This window comes from Scomber scombrus, chromosome 11, assembly GCF_963691925.1.
Source record: "Scomber scombrus chromosome 11, fScoSco1.1, whole genome shotgun sequence".
NCBI lineage: Eukaryota > Metazoa > Chordata > Actinopteri > Scombriformes > Scombridae > Scomber > Scomber scombrus.
In genome coordinates, this window is record NC_084980.1 from 13,724,818 (window position 1) to 13,747,700 (window position 22,883).

Here is a 22,883-nt window from a genome sequence, read left to right on the forward strand (position 1 = left end):
ACTGTGCACCTGTGCATGCAGCTCTGCCAACTAAAGCCACAAAAGTAGCCCTGCGTCTGTGATAAGAGGTGGTCTGAGCAGGTGTTAATGCAAACGCAAAGCCAAAGTTAACACCAAAATTGCACTGTGCTGGTTAATCGGCGTAAACACAGCCTGAGCTGTGTCTCTCCTCCCACCTCAGTGCAAACACATTCGTTTGGAGCCAGAAAATTACCAAACAGGCGCACACACACACGCACACGCACACACACACACATAAAGACTGTTCATGAGGATTGCTGGAAAATAGAGCCCTCTGTTTTGTATGGCAGCGTCATTTCATGAAATGGGAATAAAATATTCTATATATTATGCTTGTATCACAGTCATTCACAGTCACAGTCTTGTATCATCATCATTTTGTACACATTTCTCCAAAATTCAGCCTGACATTTCCAAATATGTCAGTAGGTTTGTAAATTTTCTGGTAGCACAGGGGTTAAAAGTGCTGCTGATGACAGAAAATGGTTGCATGCTTGTTACCAACATTTCTTGGTGCTACTCACTTTTAGTTCCACCACCAAATAAGGTGGTTATGATATTATAGTAGGGCTGCAACTTACAATATTTTTTATTGATGATGATGGCCAATAACAAAATGAAGACTGAAGTTGGACTTTTGATTTAATAGCACTTTTGATAGCTTTCACAGCCTGGTTAAATGTTCCAGTAGAGCTGATTTCAGTGCCAGGCTTGTCGTAGTTGGTGCAGCAGGAGCATCATTTCTAACTTCTAGTTTCAGATTCCTATGTCACAAACATTTAAATGGTGATACTGCCTATGCAAAGCTGGTCTGAATGATGTGTTTATAGAAATATAGATGAGAACTGATTTTTTTTTTCTTTCTTTCTATTTTTTCTATAGTACACGTGGTTATAAAAAGCTTCACTTTCACGGTTTAAAATTTCCAGTAAATCAGTAAATAACTCTAGCTTTGTCACATCCTGTCTTAAATAGCTGCTGGGAAATCCACACATTACAGCCAATAAACACCTCGGCATGGATTCACTGATGCAAACCAAGTGACATCATTAAGAGCCTAGGGACATTTATTTGACTTCATGCAGATTTAGAGTTTTAGATTATGTAATACTGCAATCTTGCCTTTGATATCTCAATATTTGTAGTGGCGAAGCAAACAAACCCTCAAGCTATGATATGAAGTTTTATGATATGTCTGTATGTTGAGATGGAGAGAAATAAAAAATAAAAAAGAGAGAGAGAGAGAGAGAGAGAGAGAGAGAGAGAGAGAGTGACAGAGAGAGAGTGACAGAGAGAGAGAGGCCAGAGAAGTAATCATTGTATCAGTGGTGTTATAAAGGGAGCCAGTGTGATGGGGGACAGGGACGGCTGACACTGAGAAGAAAAGAAGCTGTTGTTGCTGATCTTCCGTCACATAAGCTCACAGACAAAAAGCACAGCCGCGCTGATCTGACAAGGATGTACGTACGCACCACGCAACAAGCACGCTAAAGAAAGTCTCAGTGTATGTAATTAGTACGTGTGTGTGTGTGTAGGCCAGGATTAGCCTGGTCCAAACATAAATCCTCTAGCATAAAATAGTGAAAAAGACACCAGAATAGACCGATCAACACCTGGAGACAGAGCAACCCTGCTTTCTAAAATAAAAAGCCCCTCTGTGTGACTCAGCTCATACCTAATGAAACCTCCTCCTTTTAATCAGCTTCGGACACGACTGAGCACGGCCACACAGGCGACACTGTGATATAAGCAGCTCCCTTTGAAAAAAAAAGCTGTATTTTACGGATGACTGAGTCCTCGCCTTGTTAACTTAAAGGTGAGAAGCATTCAATGTGGATGCACCCACAGATATCCTATTAAAAATCCAATTAGGATGGAGATTCCATGCGTCGACTGCAGAGGACAGAAGCCCGTATGGATCCAGGAAATGGTGTCTGTCTGAATTATAGCATCCCTGCAGTACACTGACTGGAGACTAGCAAAGCACTACTGAAAGCAAACCATGCTAATCATAGGTGTGATGAAACCTTCATCCTGGAAACACATTTGACTTGGTCGGATTCTGACTTTATAACACTGTGTGCAGGTGTCCTATTTCCTTTTCTTCTCAGTGTTTTCTTTAGGCAAGTCATTTTTGGCAAGATGCCAGCAAAGCAAGCCGTGTGAGGATCACACGTCTATGAGTGGATTTGGATTCCACATGCCCATCTGCGGCTGCTTAACATTGCATTTCGATGAATGTGAATGTGTCACGAATCTATTTCGATAATCCAAGAAGGAAGTTTTTGCCTGTTTTAACCTCCGTAGTACAGATAGTTTAATGTTTTATAATATAATTAATAATTATAATATTGTAATTCGCACTCTTGTTTAATATGTGTTGAGCATCCAGGAAAAAACATTTCACAACGAAAACATATATTATATCAGCAGAGGAATCTGACTGATTTAAACTAGTCTAAAATAAGACTATGCTCAGCTAAATTAGATACTCCAACACACTGTGCTATTTAGCTTTGGAGTTCATCACTGGTCACTAAAATCCCAGCTGTTGCCCACACGTGGCCATGTGCAGTGTGTGACAGCAGTGTCAAATACACATTAGCCCCTTGAACTCAAACCCATATGCTTACACACACAGAGCATGACGTGTTGATTTTACAGCCCAGAGATTGGCTGGATAATTTGTTTAAAATCATAAAAAACACAGTCAACTAGCAACGCGGCTAATATTTACCCCACATGTGTGTCTGGCCAACCACCACTCACTGTTTGTGTGTGTTTAACCTGACTGTTCTGTCGAGCCACTGAATATAAACAGGCTGTCAAAATATGGTCAGCAAAACGAGAGAAAAGACAGATAGAGAAACAGACAGTGAGACGGAGAGAGAGATAGAAAGAGAGAGAGAGAGAGACAGAGAGAGATAAATAAGAGGTATTTACCCGCCCTCTGCTCTGCAGGAATGTAATCTTGGCTCAGACCAGTAGTAACACAAAGCAATCTGCTGCAACAGAACCACTAACACAGATATAACACACACACACGTGTATACGAACACACACTTGGTCTCTCTTCTTAAAACTCAGACATGATGACAGTGGGTGTGTCAGGCTGGCAGGTAGACCAAGTACAAGGTCTATGCTGTGTGTGTATTGAAAACGGTTACCACTCCTTTTTTTTCTTTTATAACAGGGACAGCTGTGTTGGGTGAAAACAAGGACTGGCTGCTACTGGTAGGTTCACATAAGGTCGGGGTTAATATCATTCCAGCCCCTAAACTCACGCCACATGCATCTATGCCATAAATATACATTTTATGGTCAATGTATGTGTGTGTGTGGTTTTACCAGGGTGTAATGTGAACCATCCTGTCCAGAAATGGGTGTGGCCTGAAGTAAATGAGGCAAAAACCAGACTGAGCGGGAAATCAAGTAGAAGGAGCTACCGAGATGGGAGGAGAATGAAAACAACAGAGCAGAGGGAAACCAGTGAAGGAGAAGTGGACTAGAATAGGCTTGTGTTAAATGAAAAGTAGGATGGTACAGTGCTTAAAAAAAAGCTGGCAGATTAACTCTGTGTGGGCGGGGTGAAGCAGCACTGTTACAGTTCATTTAGTGAGAAACCTATATTATTTCAGAGTCTTTCTAGTATAAACTAGTGAGGCAGGCATTAGCTCACTTGCTTCTGCAACCCGAGCTGACTATTGTTCCCCAATCTGATTAGGAATGCTTTAGTGGAGCAAGTAGAAAACACAAAACACAACTACTGAGGGTTAAAGTAGTTTACCTCCACCACATATCATGCATGTTTCATACTCTCATTTCTGTATTTTTATCAGATAAAGTGCTGCATCATTTTCCACCTGTTTCATTGCTTATCTGTTTGCCTGTATATAAATACTTAGCTGCAAATATGAGCTGTTTATAAAGATTTAGAAACAGCGTATCTTACCTAACCTTTCTGCTCAGTAGTTAATCATTAATAGACAAAGTTACAAAGCTGACTTTAAATCAGGGAGTCCAGGCAGTCATTATCCTTCTACAAATATTTACCTCACTTTGAGATAGCTGTGCTGTCTGCGCTGCAACAACCAGATACACAAGCAACATAATAGGCCACACTCTGGGGTTAAGGCTAAGTGTAAAGCCAGTACGTGCACGCACTCACGCATGCGCGTGCGCACACACACACACGCACACACACACACACACACACACACACACACACACACACACACACACACACACACACACACACACACACACACAAAACACAACTCAGTTTTAATCGTGTGGCCTAGATGAAAACTTGCTTCTGATTGATTGTCTTGCTTGAGGGTATATTCACATCTGATCACTGGCATGAACATATTCCCATGAATAATTGCAATTTCACTGTTTTGCTATTTCTGGTATAAATATATTCCCTGCTCTAATTCCCTCAACATGGACTCTTTAAGTGTGGTTTAGCGCAGGACACAGGTTTTTGTGTGTGAAACTGTGTCTTCCGTGTGTGTGTGTGTGCACCATGTAAAAAGGAGGCCAGAGAGAGAGAGAGAGAGAGAGAGAGAGAGAGAGAGAGAGAGAGAGAGAGAGAGAGAGAGAGAGAGAGAGAGAGAGAGAGAGAGAGAGAGAGAGAGAGAGAGAGAGAGAGAGAGAGAGAGAGAGAGAGAGAGAGAGAGAGAGAGAGAGAGAGAGAGAGAGAGAGAGAGAGAGAGAGAGAGAGAGAGAGAGAGAGAGGCTGTTGGGGAAATGACTGGGTTTGGGTGTGACCTGCTCAGCTATGCACTGGTGATCATGTGAGACCTGTTCTGATAATACACTTCTCAAGCAGAAGGTCGATCCTGTCTCAAGGGCAGAAAAGTGTGTGCACATGTGTCCAAGAGGATGCATGAGTGTGCATGGGTGTAGGAAGCGGGTGCAAGACTGAGTGCAGGGGAGCGATGTGGCTTCATGTGACGCAACTAAATTGAGAAATTGTCCTATTTCTAACAGTCAACCTGTGTGAAAGTGAAGAAGGACAAATGATATTTCAGTGTGTGTGTTTGTGGGTTGGCATGACGGGAAAACCTTAACAATGTGGTGAATGCGTCTGAGCTTGTATGTTTGTGGTTTAGGTCTTATCTGCCGCTGTATACATGCCACTAACGCATCAGCAGCCTTTGCTTCTGATTTCCTCCATCCTCTTTTTCTCTCTCTTTCTCTCTCCTGCTGTTTCCACTGTGGCTTTTAGAGACCTGCTCTGTTTTTCATTACCAGTGGAAAAAATGGGGCGAACGGTTAAAAAAAGTCACCCATCTCCATTAATACACAAGTCCTAAAGGAAAATGAGTCCAAACTACTAAAATAGGCCCCTTGGTTCCTTCAAAAAGCCTCCATGTATCTGCCAGCTACTCCTTTCCAGTAGCTGACCTTTATCTCAGTGTGAATGACAATTTAAACACAGGTTCACATATTGAATATGTATTTCGCCTTTAGATAGAATCTCCACGGCTTTGTCAGTTATGTCTACATGTCTCTACATGTGGTCAATGTCTTGAAATGAGGGAGTCATGATATTCAGGAAGTCAGAACATTTATGATTTTGAGGTTTAAATCATGTTTTTCATTTCTTACAATGTGGGTCTAATCTTTTTTTCTTGTTGGCCACCATGTCTACAAAACATGGAAACTTTGAGCAAGAATCAAAAGCCATCAGGAACACATTTTTAAACTTGTAAACAAGGAATAAGAAGTCCTGCAGAAGGCCCATAGTTGTTGAAAAGTTTTGAAACTTTTTGCATACACAACTACGGTGTGTAAGGTAAGACAAAACTGAACCAGCCACTTGATCTGTACAGCTCTTTATAATTAAAAAAAAAAGAAAGAAGATACATCAGATACATCCTCTAATTTAGCCTATTATTTTGACACACACATAAACATCCACAGGCGTTAGCACATTGTGAAGAAACTTGGGAAGAGTTCAGCTTGAGTCTGACAATGTTCCTCTGTCCACATCTGGCTATCAACACTGTTCTCAGAGTTGACTCACACACACTGTCCTCATCTTAACCCTGCCCTGCTCAAACACTGCCAATGACCACGAGTCACCAATGTCTGCCGGGGCAGAATACAAACAGAAGTGAAAACACGCACACAGCCAAACCTGTGTGTGTGTGTCTGTGTGTGTGCGTGTGTGTCAGTGCTGGAAACTTAGGGTTGAGGTCCGCCCATCTCCAGAGATTTTGTGCGGCGATAAAAAGAGAGATTGTGAAACACGAAGTATGAGGGAGAAAAAAGAAAAAGGTGTTTGCTTTCCTGTTGCTGCCTAAAAATGGAAAATTACTGCATATAGTGCCCTAAATCTGCACCCGACACCTCACACTAACATACACACTCATAGAGACGCACAAACAAACCCCCTCTGACTGCCCCTAGGCCTCAGCACAGGAAGTGGTTTGACTGAGTGAGAGCTACAAGATGACGCTATCGCCTCCCTCCTCTCCAACTGTTGAGATGTGTTGCGGTGAGAGCATCCATATGAGTTTATACGTGTGTCATTCTATTCATCTGTGTTATCCTACTCAAAATTTGGCTCGCAGCAGTGTTTATCACTTCCAGAGGGACTGTGCTGATGTAGTAAATTCATGCAACTGTTTTGGTATACAGTGTAATCAGTCGGAAATGTGACTGACTACTAAATGACTCCTGTTGAAATAAATGCAGTAAACAAGGGACAAAACATTTCAGCCTGTCCTAGAAAATTCCACAGTGCAGTGTTGCAAACGCCTGACTTCTGCTTCCTGAAACTAAAGAGCTGAAACTCCCCCCACCTCTCTGTGCCCCTGATCACATGTTGTAGTCACCCGACCAGAAATAGGCGGGACAAACAAGAGCACATGCCGTGGCCAGATGGTGCGATCTACATTGATGTAGACTGTAAACTATTGCTATTTTTTTTCAGTTTGTTACTTTGTATATTCATGTAGTCTCTAAATCAGTGGTCTATCTCTTGCCTGTCTGAACTCTGACCTCCAGACTTCCTGTTCACCACTTCTCCTTTTTTACCTTGAGTGAGTCGAAGCAAGCGATGACCCGTCCGTTGTCCACCTGACAGCTTTTGGCCGGATGAGCGAACTTGCACTCCTGGTCGGAGCGTGAGCACGTGCCCCTCTGGTACTCCCTACATACCTCCAGTGTCAGCCACTTTGTGTCACGGATATGTGCTATGTTCATCGCCATGGCGACACGCTGGCAAAGAGTATTCCGAGCTGAGATCTGTTCAAGTGTGAATAAAGTACCTCTAGTGTTTTAATCCACAACTTTTTCGAGTTTTTTCAATGTTTTTTTATGATATTACTGTCTGTGACACTTGTGTGTGAAGTTGAAATGAAACATTCAAAAAGGAGTTCCTATTGATTGTGACGGCTCCTTGTCCAATGTGAAATGTTGCAGGACGACGTTTTGCTGTGAATTTTACTGAGCCATTTTCCTGATCAATTAACCACTGATGAAGTGATTATATCCAGGAGACAACTTGGCCTAACAATTAAGTTGCCACTCTTAGCTTGACTTTTCTCTCTCACTGTTTATTGCTCACTGATCCGTCTACAACATTCACAAGCGAAGGTGGCAAACACCTCTGGTTAGGTGCAGTGAAGCAGGCAACAAAGGTGATAGTCTGGGTATAGCCTGCTACAGGAAGGTTAAGGACACTGAGGACCGAGTGGAGGCTTAAGAGGGTTGACGGTGAAGGTTAAAGGCAAGGTGTGTGAGATGCTGCGTGAGCCTTGTGGTGTCTTGGGCTACTGTGGTAAGGCTGGTCAGCTGGTGGAGAGCAGTTGGCAGCTGGGCTGTCTGGTGAGGAGAGCTGAGGCTGGAGCCCGGCTGCGAGGAGTGGATGGTGATGGTAGTGGATGGATGAGCGGGTCAGAGCGTAGGCTGTGAGGAGGGTGTGGTTGCTGTCCTTGTACTTGTGTTACTGTGGCAGCAAGCGAGCGAGGCAGGGGGGAGGGTGGAGCTTCAGCTGTAGAAGCAGGTCAAAGCTGCAGCAGACATCAGTGAAGGCACTTCCTCTGGGGAGAGAGAGATAGAGAGAGAGATAGAAAGAAGGAAAAGACACAGAGAAGAGAGATTAGTTTGATGATACACATCCAAAGAAAACTTTCAGGTTTATTTTCTCTCTCGTTTATCTTTCACAGGGCGTTCTGACCTGCAGCATTTCTTAAAATGCCACTGCTGAACTATGCAGCTGTGGGAATAAAGAATATGTAAAAATGTCAGTAATGCAGGGTTTGTCAGCTAAAGCAAATAAAACTTTCACCCGCACTGTGCTCTAAACACACATGGTGCACACACACGCTCATCACGCCACGCCATACAGAAACACACACTCTCTCTCTCTCTCTTTCTCTCTCTCTCACACACACACACACACACACACACACACACACACACACACACACACACACACACACACACACACACACACACACACACACACACACACACACAGAAGTGCACAAAGCAGCCATTCACAACTTTCCAACACTTCGACGCCTTAAAATCAGATCAAATCCTGTATCACTTACAGTCGAGTACAGCAAAGTCGGCCATTGCATATGTGTTAAAAGGTGAAAGAAAGGAAGAGAATGAAAGCAAGGGGGAAGTCAAGGCAGGGCATGAGGGAGAAGAGGTTAGTCATTTCCCTTCTTGCGAAGCGGTGTGAGAGTGGGGACCAATGAGAGTGAGCAGAGTTGCAGCAACATTCTGGGCTGAGCGCCAGGTGAGAGCAGGGGGAGGAGCAATGAGGAGGCTGACCTGCCTGCTGCTAGGCAAAGAGAAAAAGAGAAAGACACAGGCTGAACTAATCATTCTGCTCACTTTATGTTTTTCTGTGACAACCAATCTCACGAGATCACCAGGGCAGAGATGATAAATGTTTCTATAAATAAACCTTTTGGTTAAAGATCCTAGATAACATTTTTCAGTGAACTTAAGCATCCTAAAAAGAAATACCACCATCATTACAGCAACACTGATGATTTCACAGTGGTTTGTACTTATCTGCTGCGATGTGTTTATTTTTTCACTTTAATAAACTTTTATAAAATTACCTTTTTTATCACATGCAGAAGAGATCATGGATTATGGGGGGATTTCTGTTTTTTTCAGAGTGTGGTAATGTTACCAGTGGTTTCTATTTTTGGTGAATCCATTGTACAGGGTTTGCTCAGGGAATGTGAATGACTGGGCTCCTGGGGGCCCATTCTGCTCTTATCGCACACGCAGGGTAACTCACCACACCCTGTGAAGAGGAGTCGCTTTTTCCCAGAACAGCATGTGCGCTTTCAGCAATGCTACAAACCGCTGCTAACTTTACGGCACTGCAACACTGCAACACGCTATATCAGAGCCCTGCAGCAGTGCAGGCCAGGTCATCATGACCCAGCAACATGGAGAAATGTTTAGAGAGAAGGAGAGAGTGAAGGAAGAACTGCTTTGTTTCACCTTGGATGACCCCTACGCTAGCAAAAGTGGCATTACTGATACAAATGACCTTTGGATTGCAAGCATAATCATAACAAGAACACTACAACTGCCCTGCCCACATCATACACATAACTTGGCGCACATGGCAAATTACCTTCAATAGCATGAAAGATGATTTAGAGGGGAGCTAAAATTAACTGAAGGCTTCAATAAAACACAAATGGAAAAAGATTTCCCTCTCCTTTGTACCAGACTCAATATTTTAAAATGACAGATAATAACATATTATTTTTTAGTGAGACATAGTAATGTTTCTTTGTCAGTTTTATAGCTTTTTTGGGCCAAGAAATATTTTTGACCAAGAGTGACTTGATTGAATGTCTTGTTTTGGAATGTAACTGGTGGTCTAACATGTGACGTGCCATTTTTTGTTTATATGACTACGGGCATGTTTCTATTCCCATGAACTTGATCATTCACCATTTCATTTTCATCGCTGTGCAAATGTCAACTCAGCCAAGTCTAAATTTCCTGCGTAACCCGATATGCCCAAGGACCAGTATTTTTAATATCTTTTAATGTTGACGTTACATGCTGAAGTCTGATAGGGGCTGATGGTACACACTTTTAGTACCCAAATAAGTTAAGTTTAGTTGAGCAAAGGGACAGACAGATAATCTGTTTCTATGGTTTCTATTAAAAACAGACGAGCACATATCTGGGAGAGGGTGAAGATGTAGTATGGTTTAAGACAGCGCCAGAGTGATAATGAGAGCTCATTATGATCCATCATGTCTGGACATGGACATCCTTCCCTTATTGATTTCTTCATCTGGATGGTCTTTCTTTTCAGTATGCCACTCCCCCTATCTAATTCCACTTTAACTGTTGCTGCTGTGAGTCACCAAGGTATCCATTTCCAATAGGTGACTGTATGATCTACTCCACGACTCGAACCACAGAATTCATACAGTTTCTTTGGTCTTTCTATACCTTCCACACCTCGCCAACTCCATCCATCCCTCTACCTTTGTCCCTTCATTGCGACTGTCTAGCCAGCTCTCTCTTTCAGCATCCTCCGCAGCACTCCCTCAGACTCCCAAGGTCTTGCAAGCTGGTGCAAGGTCAACCACAGTGGAGGAAGGGAAGATGGCGAGAGAGAGAGAGAGAGAGAGAGAGAGTGCGCAAGAGCCCGCGTTCTACCTACCACCCTTTAGGACACATGGTCGAAACGCAACATGGCTGGGAGAAGAGGAAGTGTGTCAATAATATATCAGCACATCACCATCAGCTCATAGTCATGTGACACCAGCATATGCCTCAACAGCACAAACGATTTCTGACATGAAAACCAAGCTTGCCCCTCTTTTACTTTCCCTTGCTTGTGACTCACAAAACAAATCTGTTGTCAATGAGTCAAAGACGCTGTCGAAATCTGCCCTCCACTTCCAGCAAAAGTGCAAACTATGCATAAAACCTGCCAGTAATTTGCGCGGTGGACTATGATTGATGGTGCTCAGACGTCATGAGGTATTCTTGAGCACTCAAAGCGTTTTTTTAAAAGTTTTTTTTTAATGGAGGCATGTCTCAACTGACAGAAAAGTTAGGAGCAATCAAAGCATCGCGCTAGTTGGTAATCTGGGCTGGTCTTGAAGGTGCCCTTGTGACTAACCACCAGCACAACAATGAGACAAATAGAAAGGGTGTGGTTCACAGTTTATGATAAGACTTCCTGAAAAATTACACAAATAGCACATTATTAGTCTTTCTTAACACCGCTTGACACTACAGGTCATGAGTTAGGAGGCTCTGCTTTGCACAATTGCTGCATAAGAAATGAAACACTGAAGCTGATGCAGCATGAATTGAGATAAAGCTGAAACGAATGCACATATCTTACTTGTTATGTTGCGACATCTGCTACGGCAATCTAAGTAACAAACCGTAGCTTCTAGCCAGAGCTTGAATTTTTAGCTTTTGACTGAAGAGAAAGAGGCGTTTGTTTCTTTTTGCTTTGCTGCTGTTCAGTAAAAGGAGTGGTTTCAGCATATTGACAGAGGTGGAGGGTGACAGTGTGCTGAGACAGGTCAACAGAGTGGAGGACGCTGTAGGAAATGCAACACCGTAGGCTTCGCTGCTGCTCCTGCTCCATGCACTCAAAATATAGCATGTCAATACTGCCCTCACTGACCTTTACATACACGCTAGTGCATATCCGAACACGAACACGTTCTCCTCTCCATCTTTTGATCATTTTCACACTGACACATGCATACAGAGAACAAGACGGAGAGCTGCTACTCTTTCCACTATAGCTCTCCTATATATATATATATATATATATATATATATATATATATATATGTATATACAGAGCTGCAGCAGATCCACCAAACCACCTTCAAGTGGAAACTGTAAAGTCTCATTCTGCAAAACATCTTTTGCTCAGACAGCCTTCTCTGTGAGAGGAGCAAAAATCTGTAACTCACTACCTCAACACTTGAAATTTGCAGCACACTTCACCACTTTTAAGAGACTCACCAAATCCTGGTTAATTCAGCAACAAACCTGTACTCATGTATAGTTTTATGTGTATTTTATTGTAACGTGTACCATGTTTTACTTTGCTTATCTTCTTTTTCATCCAGTACTGTACTGTATTGTATTTATTGTTATGGGTTTACCATTACCCTTTCCTTTTTTACTCTAATTTTGACCACTGTTATACTTGCATTGGACAGTTGCTTCAGCCTGTCTATGTATATTCTATTTGTCCCTATTTTCGTTTATTTTGGTTATGAAACATCCACTTAGGTCTGTGAAAATAATAGAATAAGGGGCAGCAACACAATGCATTAAAAAGAAACAATGAAAACTCTATTTATATATACTTATTAGTTTGGTTTGTTATGAATAGGGGTTATTGATTAAATGCTGCTCACATGAACTGCCACGCTCCACAGGATCATGCTGACATAAAATCTCTGTATCTTTGTATCTGTAACCTGAGTATCCTCACCACTTTATCGCCATCATCATCATCATCACCATGTCGCCATCTCCACTCAGCTATTAGTTTAACGCACTGGTTTGTCATGGGATTAAATAATGTGCTACTGAAAGTGAATCTTAGGTCAGAAACGCACAACAAACAATGCCCATTGATTCCTCCGAGAGCAAACCTCTGGAGACAATGAAATCTGTTGTTCAGCACACATGTATGCTCACTGAAAGACACACAAACACAAACCTATACAAACTCACAGACCTCTATGTGTCCTGACAGTGAGTATTCTTAAGCTGTGGTGAATATCTGACTGTGTGCGACACTGCGTCTTTGTGCGTGCATGTGTCTGTATCAAGGATGTGGTGATGTCAACGGACAGTTGGGATAATGGGAGGCCTTATGGTTTAATGAGTGGCTCATTGGCTCGCATTTATGTTGTCTGTGTCAATGTGATGATGAACATTGTCAGGCTGCTCAGCTCGCAGGATGATTTCAGACAGACAGACAGGTGACAAATTTAAGGAATAACCTCATAAGTGAGTGAGTAAGCGTAACGAATGCTGACGCTTCCATACAGGCCAGGGAAGATCACTGAGTTGTTTGATGAGAATTATGTGAATCATAAGCTGTGACCTTTGCAGTCACCTGAACTCAACTCAGTTGAACTCCTATGAGAGATTTAGGACTGAAGGAGGAGCACATTCCATCGTCATTAGTAATCACAAAATGAGGGAATATCTTTTTTTCTGGAATTTTTTTCATCTCTCCAGCAGAGTTCAGTGAAAATGTAAATATAAATATTATGGAGCTACCATGAAGCTTTGAAGCTGCTGTGGTGGTTCATGTTACTAAGACTTGATGTTGGCATTTCCTTTAATTTGACATCCATATGAATATTGGCATTTATAGGACAAATGTCATGTCATATGAAGAACATATAAAGTAGGTCTATGAAAAAGTGAAGTTTCATTTTTCGTATTGTTGCAGTCATTTCTTATTTTTCCCAAGCGCAGCTATTAACTTTCACTGGTGTCTTAAATGTGTTTATTTTAAGAGAACACCGCATTTACTGTATCACATTGTACATTTACAAAATTAAAGAAAACAATCTTTTTCTTTCCTGAGCACACACCACACTGTGTTGTCGTGTATTCAGTAACCACAAAGCACATGCAGGACCTACATTTAGCTTCTTTATCACAATATATAACACGCAAACATATTTTGCCAGTGGCCAAATATATCTCCTGTTATCTGTGTAACGTTTATTTTTTCAGTCTTTACAGAGGACAGTAAAGAAAAAGAATAAAGAATAAAGGACAGCATTTAACTGGTGAGTGTGGTGCTGCTACCAAGTAGATCTTGATCATATCTGCATCCACTCTCTTGTGTTGAGGCCTGCTCTCATATACCAGAGGCAAACAGACCCAGTGCAGTCACAATGTTTAAAAAACCAAAACAAAGGCAAGGTAGTGAGGTAGCAGGAAGGAGAGTGTGAGAATGAGACCATTGGGGCAGGAGTGTGTTATTAAATCATATAGCTGTATCTCTCTCCTTCAGAATTAAATAGGCTTAAGATGTCAGAGTTGAAAGCCAGAGCTAATGCAAAAAACAAGGACAGGCTTGTGTTGACATGTGTACCTGGACACAACAGCAAAGAAATAAGCAGACACTTATTACTGACTCTACAATCAGCAGCTTTGACATGCTGCTCGCCCTGCTTATTAGCTCTGTTCAATGGTTCACATACCAGTGAACACTGGTTTAGTTTACGCTATACTTCAAATTCTGATAGACAGAAGACTAATCATTAGTTACTTGAGTAGAATAGAAATGAATACATATTAGAGAAGGTTAATGAAACATTAAATTACTGGTATAATATGGAGTCTCGTCTCCATCAATTCATTTTAGCTTAGCTTGGAATTTTGTTAAGTGGAAGTTGTCTTACTCAGCTGAAGCTGTGTCAAACTGTTGCTCAGAGGGGTTGAAATGTGGTCATAACACAGTAGGAACATACAGAGAAGCCTTCATGTAATAAAGGCTTAACCTGTCAGCACAGATGCAGCCATGCACATAATCCTGTCTGTAGGGCAGATCCTAGATCATAAGCTACGCACATGAATGGTGAGCAATTTGCACCTAAATTCACACGCATATACATTCATACACAGGGAGAGCAATGTTATTGTTGATATTATTATCCACAGCATTCCCCTTAATAACAACAGCACATTCCTCAGCCTTCTGTTTGACAAAAATTAGAAATCTACCTGTGGCAGAGCTCCATGGTCTCAACAATGTAATCTTCCACACATCTGTCAGTGTTGCGCATGCTTGCATATGTGTACATACTTGTTATTGGGTACAGTATATATCTCTGTGTGTGCGCGCTACTGTCTGAGCCACTCTGAGTCAAAACAACAACATTCCTCATCATTGCCCCAACCACGGACACACCACCAAGAGGAAACCCAGGGAGATGGGGGGGAGGAGGGCAGAGGTGGTGAAGAGACAGACAAAAAGTGGAGAAAAGGGAAGGATCGCTAGAGTTTAAAACTCTGAAGATCTTCTGGCTTCCTGCTACCATTCTGTATTTTGCAAATGGGAAATTATGAAATTTGAGTCTGACAAACTGCCACATATTACCATGCAGAAGAAAACAGTCTGTTCACCTTAGCATAACCCACACAGACAAACTTAACTCCGGAAAGAAAGAAAACCATTGCGGGCAATCTCACGAAACGTCCCAAAGACTTAATAAAGTTCAGAACTACTTACTTTCACTTCAGTTTAAACATCGACAAGTAAAATCCCTCCATTTGCTGGGTCTCTCTCTCCCTGTCTCTCTCGTTCTTGCCTCTCTTTGCTTCTCTTCAACTTTCTTTCCTCTCTCTCAGAAACTCCCCCTCTGTCAGACGCATGCAAACACTCACTTAGTCACACACACAAACTAACGCACACACTCCCACAGACAGAGTCACCCTCTCACACACTCTCTCCTCCCGCGACCCGGGAATGCTTGGCAAGATTCTACTGTACTGAAATACAGCGCTCACCATATAAGGTAGCAGCAGCTTCACATGTCACACATAATTTACATGCAGCGGGGCGGGAGTTTGCCTTGCACAGCACACACAAGTAGAAACACACATACAGTGCACACACACATGCAAAACCATGCTTCCCCCCTTAGGCTGACGCAGCAAGAGAGGGAAGAGGTACAAGAGAATCAAATTTTACCATTCTCCTTGTTAACCGAACCCTGCAGCATATCTCCAAACACGTCCAATGTTGAGTCAGACGGAGGGAATGAAAGCTGAGTGGGCGATCTATTGATCCTCCACTGCTTCCTGGAACAACCACGGCCCTCCACACACACACACACACACACACACACACACACACACACACACACACACACACACACACACACACACACACACACAGGCACACACACACACACAAGAAAATTTCTTGCTAACTAGCGCTACCCTCAGGAAGTCGCTATTGTGTGTCTGTCTTCTTTGAGCCAAGAATGTGTCTTAGTGGGCGAGTGTGTTCGTGCATGTGTGTGTGTGCATATATCTATAAAACAAGCCGTAACAAATAGATGTTAACCCTGTGGCCCACATACTGAACACACACACACGGCAGACACTAAGGCAAACAATCCCCATATCTCTACCTATGCTTCAATGCACAGGCACTTACTTTGGAAAGTAAAGACTGCAGCACACACAGGAGGAAATATCTAGATAAACCAATGAGACAGGGAGGAGGGTTATGAACCAAGCTCTTACCTCTCACATTGCTCTCCAGTTTGTGTGTGTGTGCTTCCGCGTGTCGATTGACTCTGTGTGTTTATGCGTTCAGACAGGCTGCGACAGCAGACCCCCAGGCACCGGCTGGACCATTCTCAGGCAGGCAGAGCGCAGCAAGGCAGAGCGACTGGCAGAAGAGAGGCAAGCGAGTGAGCGAGTGAATCAGCAGCAAATGAGTAGAGGAGCTGTGCGGAGCCAAGCCGACCAGTGTGAGAGAGAGAGAGAGAGAGAGAGAGAGAGAGAGAGAGAGAGAGAGGGAGAGGAGGAGTGTTTGTCTGTGTGATTGTGTGTGTGCGCGTGTTGCAGCGTTGGCCGTGTGCGCTAGGGTCTCCCCTCCCCTGCCTCTTGAAGTGGCTGAGCTGGGCTGTGCTGAGCTGTGCTAAGACGAGCTGGGCTGTGTCTCTACTGACTCCCCAGCCTCTGGATTGTCTGTCTGCTGCCCGAGGAAAGTGGTGCTCGCTGGGCGGCAGTAGCAACAGCTGTAGAGGAGGAGGAGGGAACTCTGCCTGCACTGAGCATACAGATCCTGCAGTCCCCTCTCCCTCCCTCTCTTCCTCACTGAAGACTGGCCACGCCTCCCTAAAACAACACCAGGAAGTGCTGGCTCAGTTACAGCAACACTGCCCTTGCCTATCCAGTCAGGCTGAGTAAGGAGAGAGGGAAGAAAGAGGGAGGAAGGATTTGGAAAACACAGCAAGAATATAAAGATGGAGAGAAGAAGGAAAATGAGTGACAGGATAAACACAAAAGCAAGGAAAGACTATGCAGAGTGTGGGCCGGCATCAGAAATAAAAGGCTGGATATTAAATATAAAGGGAGGAAAATGAGACAGACACTAGTGAAACAAGGGATGAGAAGATGTAAGGAAGAAGAAGAAGGAGGGGAGAAAAAGCCAGCTGAAAAGCCTGAAAAGATTAAGGGGTGCGGAGGGAAGAATTTTGGAAGAAATTACTGGGAGGTTGCGGCAGATTAGGTCTGGCTTCTATCCTGATCCCCATCTCTTTCTTTCATACTAAATTTCTGCTGTGGCATGCACCCCTCAGACACCTCACCAGCCTCACACCCACATAAAAGCAGGACATACTGGAGTGCACTAAATCGAACTGGACTACCTTAGTTATACATTCAGAATAACAGAGAGCTTGTAAATGCTCGGGAAAGGAGAATTCAAAAAGATGCAGACTAGCGCAGTTTGGTTGCAGGTCAGCAACATATTGTAAAAAGACTAAAAGAGAGACAGCACTGAGGCAACTGCTGCTGCCAACTGTCTTGCATTGTGGTGACTCAAGGCTTCTGCCGCCACAATCATCCTTGCATCCATGGGAATGCCAGAGAGGCTAAAGGAGCCTCCAAAAATTTGATTTGAACTTGATGCTGCAATATCCGGTAGCCATGAAGACAGCAGCCCTGGCATCTGCAGGAATCCTTGCAGATTTTAAACTGTGGGCTGACACCAGGTTTTGTGACTGATCCTGCATATATTGTCTATGACTCATTTGATTGTGATCAAGGAGAAAGCGCATTCACAAAGCTGCCTCTTTGGAATATTGGAAATTAGCTTTGCAATGTGTTTTCATTTACATATATAGTGAGGCAAATCCAACACCCTATAGACCAGTACAGCTTGTTTGAGATAGACCAAACTGAATCCATAATCTAATGTGCATGCTGATAAATGAGCCTAGACACAAGAACTCTCTCTGTCCTTGGTTTTTTGCATGTATATTTATAATACTGCAAACAAAAACTTCCCTATGTCTTTCTCATATGTAAAACTGCCACGCCTCAGCTGTCTTTCTGTTCCACCCTTTCCCTCCCTATCTGGACCAGTTTCTACTGCTGCACAGCTCTGTCTAATACAAAGCTGGTGATAAGTCATCTCTAATTTACACAACAGGCCCTTAAACCCCGAGTGACAATCTGTGGTAGAGCACCAGCTGCAGTGCTAACCCTTTACGTAGCCAATATTCAGGCACAATGTGAATGTGAAATCACAGAGAGAAAAATGTTTTATACCTCAGACAAAAGAAAGATATCATAGCACTATTATTCATTGTTGAACACATTTTGATACACATATTGGTATTATTAGCCACGACAGCAAAGTACATGCCTTGAACTCTTTCCAACCATCATTCATTAGTGATGGAAGGAGACCTATTTCCAAGCATGGAAACAGGTCTGCTAAAGCACATACATTATGTCTTTTCAGATTAGCATAACAGTCTGACGTCTGATCAATTGGAGCAGTAGGTCACTCTAACCTCCAGATGGAGTTTTCCTTGACCCATAATGAAGAAACATGGTGATTGATGTTGTTCCTGCTTAATAAACACATTGGCAATGCCTCCAAAGATCTGGGCCCTCTGCGAAACTCAGACACTGACGTGGAATTTCCCCTCTTCTACTGTGTGTACGCCAGTACTTCTTTCTTTTTCTTTTTTTCGTCTGTCCTGCTAGTCCATATTTCCTATCCACTATCTTTCACTGTACGCTGTCTCTGAGTCAGTGTTTTCATCACTTTTGTGCATTTACGACTACATCTTAATTCCCCCGAATTTCTCCCCCAGAAAACCACAACCTACTTGTCTATTTGTGACAACCCACAAGACCATATTAGAGTGTAGTTAGTGTAGAGCCGAGCTGTGCAATTACAAGATGGTTAGTTCATTCGGCTCTATAAGTCATACTTTCAAGTTTCATTCTGCATACAATCCGACCAAACGCATAACAAGGAGCTATTTCTCCTTTTCTAGTTCATATTTCTTTGTCTGAAGTGAAATCAGCCACGTGTTTTAACTTCCTGCTCTACGTGTCTTGTATCTTGCAGATAAGATGATGATGTGACCGTTGTTCTCTTGAGGAGATCAATGCAGCCTTAGAGTTGTTAAAGTATGAGCAAAGAGCAACAGGAATCAACATGCAACTGTTCACACACACACACACACTAAAGTTAACAAACCGAAAACAGGAAGAGGTGTGTGTATGTGGTGTAGTTAAAGGGGAATTCCACTGACATCAAGATCAGTTAACTGGTCATGGTGAGTACTTCTCAGTTTTATAATGTCTAATTTGGCTTTGGGGGGAGCTTTGTCAAGTCTGAGAAAGTAACTTTTAATGTAACTATCAAGTTGCTTCATGGGATTTTGTGGCATCCAGCAGTCTTTGGAGCTTGATCCGTAAGAAGCACGTAAATCAGGATATTGCTGCTTCTGCTGCATCCTTTTTCATCATTCTTTTTTTATTATCTGTCTTTTTCAAGTCCTTCAAATGTATGCAAATGATATAATAAACTGCTTGAGTGCTCTATGAAGCAAGCAGATTTTTTAAAAAAAGTAGAGAGCTCAGAATATTCTAGAAACTCCCTAAAACTCAATTCACATTTATATCAGTCACATGAGCCTTACGCAAACATGGTCTTGTATGAGTGACTCTTCTGACTCTGTCAAACTATCAAATCCTAACCTTTCACCTTTGGCCCCACCTACCCTTATTTTCTTTCCCTCCTCCCTGATGAACGCAACTTTCCACCTTAAGCTTCCCTATCATCTAAGCACTCTGCTATTTCCCAGCCCTCTGTAAATGACACTGGCTGGCTGATGTGAATTCTCACTCCACTGAGGAAATGTCCCAGAGCTTTTGTGTGCCAAACTCTGACAGCTCATCTATCACTACGGCCGCAAATACACATTACACTCCCATTACAGACCATCACAGCAACAACTGCAACAGTACACAGTCATGCAAAAAGACCCACAGCAGGGAGCTGCAATCAACGTCAGCTATTTAACTATAATTTATTTTGAGGGCTGCAGAATTGAAAAGCTAAATATTGCTTTTAAATAATTTCTACACTGAAAACGGTTCCTGGTTGCGTTGCATGTTATTTTGGGATAGAGTGAGGAGTATCCCACATACACAACAACGTTATAAATATGCTACACATTACTAAAATGTGCAAAAAAATGGGACAAATTGTAGATGTGTGAATACTGACAAAAACACCTAGTGTGAATTTAACAGTCTCTTTGCTGCATACTTAGTGGTTTTCTGTTAACTTCTTTCCACTTTGACGCAGTGAGGGGAAGCAGGTGCAATTCAAGCTGTCAGGTTTGAAATACAGAGAGAGGAAATAGCACACTGTCTTGTCCCCATCTGACACCACAGTGTGTGTGTGTGTGTGTGTGTGTGTGTGTGTGTGTGTGTGTGTGTGTGTGTGTGTGTGTGTATGCGTGTGTGCGCGTGTGTGCGCGTGTGTGCGCGCGCGTGCACCATTCAAGCTTGAAGCTTATCTTGGAGATAAAGCGAAAACGAATGGAAACACCCTTTGCAACGAGGCCTTTAACTTGGGCTTCCAGCAATTCTTCAGTCTAAATGTAGCCTGCATATTTATGGCTATGAACAGCCAAATATTAAATACACAAAACAAATCAAACATTCATATAACCTTTACAGTACAGAGAAAAGTTGAGCAATATTGTATGAAGAGCAACATATTACACGTGTGCCAGAAACTTTCCTTCCATGTAAAATATCACAGAAAATAAGTTCTACAAGAAGAGGAAACTACCACCAATTACGCAACTACAAAGTCTTGATAAATATCTAAAAATACAACAACAAAACAAAAAAGAAACACAAATTACAACATTAACCATCTCATAATTAAATTATTTAAGCAATCTACAAACACGCAGATAATGATTTTACAGACAGCAAGCTTACCTGTGTGTCTGTCTAGTGCTGATGTGCCACTGGAACAGACGAAGCCACTTCACCACAGGTCATGCTGACGCAATGCATTGCGGGATAAACTAACATCTTGATTTCTCTCTTCCTCTACTTCTCTCACTCAGTTCTCTCACTCACTCATAATAGCACCTTCTGCTTAGCAACGGCCATACCACAAATGTGGTCAGGTTTACAGCGAACCATCACTGCGCAACATCAAGTCTCCATGACAACCACTCCTTATCTAATTTGCATCTTCTGCTTGTATTATCTACTGATGCCAAATATGGTCACCTTGTTATTTTCCCCGCCCCTTTCTGCCTCCCCTTTTTATAACTTCCTCTTTCCCTCCATTTTCAGAACTGTACGTGCTTTGTTTATTATATATATTCACACACAGGCATGTCTGCATGTTTGCAGCTTGTGAGTGTGTGAAAAGAGGAAGTGCCTGTGACTTTAGAGCAGTTTGCAGCCAGCAAGATAAGCAGTGAAACAGCTTTCTAAATCAGGAAGTGGGGGGTTGTAAAGGTTGCTGTTGAGAAACTTAAAAAAGAAAGGGGACTTGCAGTATGTTATCACAATATCCACATGGCAGGTACATCGTCACAGGATTTAATTTACCGCCTCAGTCAGGCTGGTGCGAGCATTTGGCCTCCTCTCTTTCCTGTCTATCAAACTATCACCGGAATGTCGAACCAGGCCCCTGGAGCCCACACACACACAGCAACACTCAGCAGCACTCAGCACCTGTCTCTGACTGCCAGCTCAGAGAAAGAGACACGGTCAATCACAATGGACAGCACAGCAAAGGAGAAAGAGCAGAGACGAGTGGAAGGCAGACTGCTGCTGACAATGTCTCTCATATTGTGTTTTTCAAATTTGAAATATTCCAAAGGTTCTGCATCTCATTTCAAAGTCATTTTAGTTTCACACTACAGACTTGAGGGTACTAATAACGATACACTGGAAATAAAGAAGTTTTCAGGGAAAAGAGTATATTGTGGTATTCCATGACAAATCTGACAGATTGAGAGACCTTATTCCTGGCATTTCGGTGACTTGATATGTGTTATATGTATATGCATCTCTAGTTTAAAAAAAATAAATTATTAAATTGAATGAATCGATGTACTATATGACAGAAATGTCAAAATTAATTACATCTATACTCATATATGTATACTGTATAGTTCTAACAACCTTATGTTAGGGTACATTTACTCAAGATTGGTGGGGTACCCCAAAGTTAAGGTGAAGCCAGATAACACATATGTTGATGCTTAATTTGTGCTAAAAGTTTAACACTCCTTCAGTCTTCTACCATCAAGTTATATCTTTTTGTACCATAAAGCAGTGCTTCCCCATCTGAGGAAAATAATTAATTTAAAAATAAATAATTTTTTGCTTGTTAATGTTAAAAAAATGACTTTTTTCCTTCTCGTGTCTAAAAATCATTCAGAGGCCATAGCTTGTGATGTGGGGAGTCTGGGGACACAAGTGGACACGGCCCTTAGGGGTAACAAGCCAAAAAGGTTGGGACCCACTGCCATGAAGCAATTCAGCAATTTTTGGACAGAAACCCACAGAGTAGCATACATAATCACTGTGTCGTTTCTTTACAGGAATTATACTTTTACTAATGTTGATAGGTAGGTGACTTATTGAAAAACTGTAAACATCACAAACTTTTCTATGATTCCTGTCTCTTTTACATTTACTGAGAATATTATCAGGAGATACAACCTCCCATATCAAGCTTTCTAGGCACATTATCTATCCATCTGACATGTTAACTAACCAGGCAGTGCCTGGTGCAGCTCTGAGAA

At 42.4% G+C, this 22,883-nt stretch overlaps 1 protein-coding gene across 15 annotated transcripts in view; it reads right to left on the reverse strand.

The window, feature by feature from the left end:
- The window catches only part of mbnl1 (muscleblind-like splicing regulator 1), a 42,544-nt gene extending 21,339 nt beyond the window's left edge, over positions 1–21,205 (reverse strand). For 2 of the 15 annotated variants that reach the window (XM_062428364.1, XM_062428353.1), the window contains exons 1-2: positions 16,306–16,769; positions 7,072–8,078 (exon numbers count right to left, since the gene is read on the reverse strand). In XM_062428364.1, the coding sequence (XP_062284348.1) occupies positions 7,072–7,245 (174 nt within the window). In that variant the 5' untranslated portion in view covers positions 7,246–8,078; positions 16,306–16,769. Of the gene's footprint in view, positions 1–7,071; positions 8,079–8,594; positions 8,715–15,283; positions 15,602–15,745; positions 15,887–16,305; positions 16,772–21,051 lie in introns of those variants that run through there. The other 13 variants (XM_062428365.1, XM_062428366.1, XM_062428362.1 and 10 more) reach the window with 11 other exon arrangements.
- Positions 21,206–22,883: the final 1,678 nt, after the last annotated feature.